The sequence below is a fragment of the Theobroma cacao genome, chromosome 5, assembly GCF_053813885.1.
Source record: "Theobroma cacao isolate CCN51 chromosome 5, ASM5381388v1, whole genome shotgun sequence".
Taxonomy (NCBI): Eukaryota; Viridiplantae; Streptophyta; class Magnoliopsida; order Malvales; family Malvaceae; genus Theobroma; species Theobroma cacao.
In genome coordinates this window covers 44,615,052-44,619,551 of record NC_142643.1, presented here as the reverse complement: position 1 = coordinate 44,619,551, position 4,500 = coordinate 44,615,052, and the positions used below count along the sequence as shown (strand labels likewise).

The window sequence follows — 4,500 nt, the reverse complement described above, 5'->3', positions numbered from 1 at the left end:
ATCATTGACTTGGCATGGTAAAGTTAATCTCCTCAATAGAAGTGGCAAATCTCAATTCTCTAACAACCCTAATAAGTGTCAAAGATCCTTATTTCATCAACGGTATGTAAATTTCAGCAGTACATGATAAGAGAAAACAATCACAAAACATTGTATAATTTCCTTTCAACCTTATTTTTAAATGTTGGTGATGGCCAACGTAAACTTTATTTCCCTGACATAAATAGTAGAAGCTCTACTAGGATGAGGACGATCTTTGATCATGTCGATGGTGGCGCTGGTGGTGGTGGCATCGGATATTGATGAACAGGGCCATTGATGGTGGAGGAAGGAGATGGTCGTGTTTTTGCACCTTTTGCAAGCATTGCATACTTCAAAGGCCCAGAAACAGCTTCAATGGCTTCCACCATGGAACCGGCATCTGATGGAAACAGCTATTGGATCAGAAAGATTGGATCAGCACTTTTTGTAAGCCAGAGACGGCTCTTGAGGTCTGTCCGTTTCTCAAAGTCAGACCTCACTATTGTTCCCTACAGGGGCTCCCCTGTTCTTATGAGTTACAGAATAATCTTCAAAAAAAAAAAAGGTTTTGCAGTTCACATTATCTATATCCATGGGAGGAATTAAAGCTTCAGAAAGACTTTAACATAGTCTTTTAAGTATTACTAAAGGACTTGGATAGCTATCTCAATTCTTAATAAGTTCACATGCATGACGTTTTCAGGAACTGGTATGAAATCATGAGAAGTAAATTTCTGCTTCTACAAAAGCTAGTGCTATGACAAAGAGTTGTATCTAGGAAAAGGAAAAGGATTGTAAGGACTGTAATCCAGTCTCTTGTCAACCCTTTAGAATTTGATAAAAATTTTATCTAAATACATTATTTTCACTCATAAAATATACACATAAGCACACTTTCTCCCTCGCTCATTACTCAAATGTTTTACTAGGTCATAAAACTGGGTCCATACACAAGTATTGAATTTCAAACATACTAACCATAAATAATAAGTTTAGAAAGTCTAGAAACAAAGCATAAAATTTATGAACAATACTAACAACTCAACTGCTTCTATCAAAATTGAACTTCATCAAGCAGGCTAAAACACCCACATATGGATTTCAGACATTCTATTTCCATGGACTTGATCAGAGTTTTATAAATTACAATAATCCAGGAAAATTCAGCAAATATATTATTTTTAGTACAACAATTATCATTATCAAGCCCCAATAACAAGACATCCACGGAGAATTCAGTTATTGATACAGACAGAAAAGAAATATGAGAAAGGGAAAAAAAAAAACAATCCACCCCTGTTTGCCTGATTGAAGAGCTATACTTGGATTTCTGCAGAAACCATTATGCCACCCAAGTCTGGTTATATATACATGCTCGTTGCCCTCAAAATCAGTTGATATTCATGATGGCTTCAGCCCCCTTAATGCAGCAGCAAAAATCTAAATATAGAAAGATGGAGCAATCATACAGAGATATTAGAAAAAGATTAGAAGGTGCAATCTGAAGTTACGGTTGTTCCATATATTTGAATACACAGGTTAATAAGATAATTACATGATATTAAGAATGCCAATTACCGTTCCCCCCCCCCCCCCCCCCCCAAACCCCACAATTTAATGTTCAATTATACAGTTAATGGGTAGGACGGGACAACCATATCATGGACTATAATCATGCAATGGAGTAGAAGGCCAACATTTATATCAAAGTAAAATAAACTGCCAACCTTAGAAGGGGCACCAGGATGCTGTTTCAGATGTGCAGGAGATTGATTGTGACTACAGCTTCTCTCTTCCTCAAAGTAGCCGCATGGATTTGAGGCTGAATTTGCCTTTACAGATTCTTCATTTAAGTTACTATCAGGCATTCCATTGTCTTCTACAAGTATTGTCTGTACTTCACTTGATGTTGATTCAGGTGTACTCCTCTGGATGGTACTTTTATGAAGATTTGAGTCCTTTGAAAACTGCGTAGCTGCTGCTCGTGCCCCAGCTATGGCTGCACTGAGACTAGATGATTGCTCAACAGCAGATGCTTTTGAATCAGGACAGGACACAGAAATGGATCCTGGCTTCAAGGAAAAAGGATCTCTCGGATTTGGTAGTGGAAATTTTACTGGTGCTGGACCTTCAACTGGGACAAGACCTCTAACAGCAGCCTCATATATCTGCCACAGATATTTCAATCAGTATCAATTTAATGCCAAATCAGAGAGAGTGCCATAACTTCTTGCACATGGTTACCTTCTTTTCCAAATTATAAACACGTTGGAACCCTCGCATCTCAAATGGGATTAATAATTTCTACACCAAATGAAAAAAAAAAGTTTCAATCACCATATAATATCTAATTTAGAAAAAAAAAGGAATTGTAGAACACAAAATAGCAATCTATCCAGCATAAAAGTAAACACCTTTGGTTGTTCACAAAGCCAGCAAAAATCTGTTTGTCCTTCTAGCCTAACCTGGAGACACCAAGGACCAAAAAGGAGGGGAAAAAAACGAATGAGTAAATTGGAAGTGTTGCATATCATGTTGAGATATCAAGAAACATAATGTGACAAAGCCTAAGTTGCCCACCCCTTCAGGTAGCACCTCCCATTGAGCTAATTCTTCACATCTCAAACAGCCAACCACTTCAACACAACCTACACCATAGAATAATTAATCCAGATTAGAAAGAAATAAGAATAAACAATGCCTTAAGAATTCAGGTGAAATATTTGCACAATTTAAAAGACCCCATAAAATTATTTTATCAATTTGCAATGATCTATTAACAGGAAAAATGCAAATTAAAAATGAAAAACAAACAATAAACCACCAGGGAAAAACAGAACAGAGTAAACGCAATATAGAAAGGCACCTAGCAGTCTCGAAACAGGGTAATGTTCTGGAAACTTAAGATCAGTAATTCCATTCACTGCATAAATTTCCCTATAGAAATCCTCCATTGCTTTAATTGTAGCTTCATCTGGGACTTTACTGGCAGCATGTATCCAAAGGCGGCCTAGAAAGAAATTATAATATAATTAGATGCAGCTTTATTTGCAGTATGTGGAAGAAAAGAAATACTAATCTCATAATTTCTCCTTAAATGAAAATCATTCCCACTTCAGGACCAATTTAAAGAAACTTGAAGCACAAAATAAATTGCTGCAGTCTTCTAAGAACACATTTCAACTTTGGGGATACTGCATTTCCAACAGGATTTGAAAATATACATATATTGCTTACAAAGCCTTAATGTCTAATTATAGTAACCTGAAGTACCATCTAAAATCAGCACATATTATGCTGCTTTTACCTCTATATACTTACTAAGTCGGATTTGAGAATTGTTTAGTCATAGATGCATTTGCTCATGTATTATTTGTTCATCATTCGAAAAGGTCATACAAAATCTAGAACCAAATTGAACCCCTAAATTTTTCTGAACTGATCATATCCTTTTCTGTCTCACCCCAATTTTATGAGAGCCAATTTATAAACTTTTACAAGCATTCGGAACATAAATAATATATATATTTATATATAGGTTTACAAACATCAAAACCTATTGAAAATCAGTATTCTTTCTCAGTCCACAATCATAACAGTAAAGTTTAAAACTTTATAGAACTTAGACAACACCAAATTTGGTCCCTTTTTTCTCCCAACAGCAAGTATAGTTTCTACTCAAAGCCACACTCAACAAAGATAAGAAATCAAAATACATTTACAAAACAATGTGGCTAAAACATTTAATAATAACTGACCTTTTCTTCCTTATTGAGTAAAAATTAGATATACCTATAACTTTGGAAAGGGAAAAAAAAGTCCTTTTCTCATTCCAATTGTAGAAAACAAATAAGAACCGAAGCCCCGAAGTTCCTAACTTCAATAAAAAATCATTCAACAGCTAACTTAAAATCCTATAAGAACACACTATGGATAAAAATATAACAAAAAAAAAAGTTGATAAATTGGGTTTTTTTTCAATATAAATTTAAAAGCCTTATCAAAAAAAAGAACGGTGCTTTTTTCCAAAAACGTCCGGACATTTTCTCAAAAACGAAACAACCCTATAAATAAAACCCAAATAAAGGTATGGCTATTTGCTTTTAAGCATAAATTTCAAAGCTTTATAAGAAAATTTTGTGGTTACCTCTGATTGGAGCAGGCCAAGACCTGCCTTCAATACGTTTGATCCCATGAACTAACAATGAAGCCCACGGCTGGTGCATCGTCAAACATGGATTTGTGTAGTTCCCTTCCCTTCTTGGCCCTCCTTTTCTCATTTTATAATATTTTTTCTAATTTTTTTTCGGTGTGTTGGCCGGGTGAGAAACACGGGGAAAATTTGGGTTCAGCAAGTGGCTGAAGAAGAAGAAAATTTGGGGCTGTTTCTTGTGTATGTCACGTGACATTAGAGATCGCATTATGAGAAATAAATGTGCTTTTTAATTCAAAACTTTATTTGTTTAGGATTTTAGAGGA

The 4,500-nt window shown here is 35.2% G+C and overlaps 1 protein-coding gene across 1 annotated transcript; it reads right to left on the bottom strand.

The window, feature by feature from the left end:
- Positions 1 to 1,070: 1,070 nt before the first annotated feature.
- On the bottom strand, positions 1,071 to 4,500 carry LOC18600088 (RNA-binding ASCH domain protein). Its single transcript, XM_088806150.1, has 7 exons — positions 4,169 to 4,500; positions 2,888 to 3,031; positions 2,602 to 2,669; positions 2,436 to 2,486; positions 2,266 to 2,325; positions 1,749 to 2,189; positions 1,071 to 1,461 (listed from the first exon to the last, which is right to left on the bottom strand). Exons 1-7 carry the CDS (start codon positions 4,299 to 4,301, stop codon positions 1,423 to 1,425), a joined length of 936 nt encoding a protein of 311 aa, XP_088662276.1. The 5' UTR covers positions 4,302 to 4,500; the 3' UTR covers positions 1,071 to 1,422.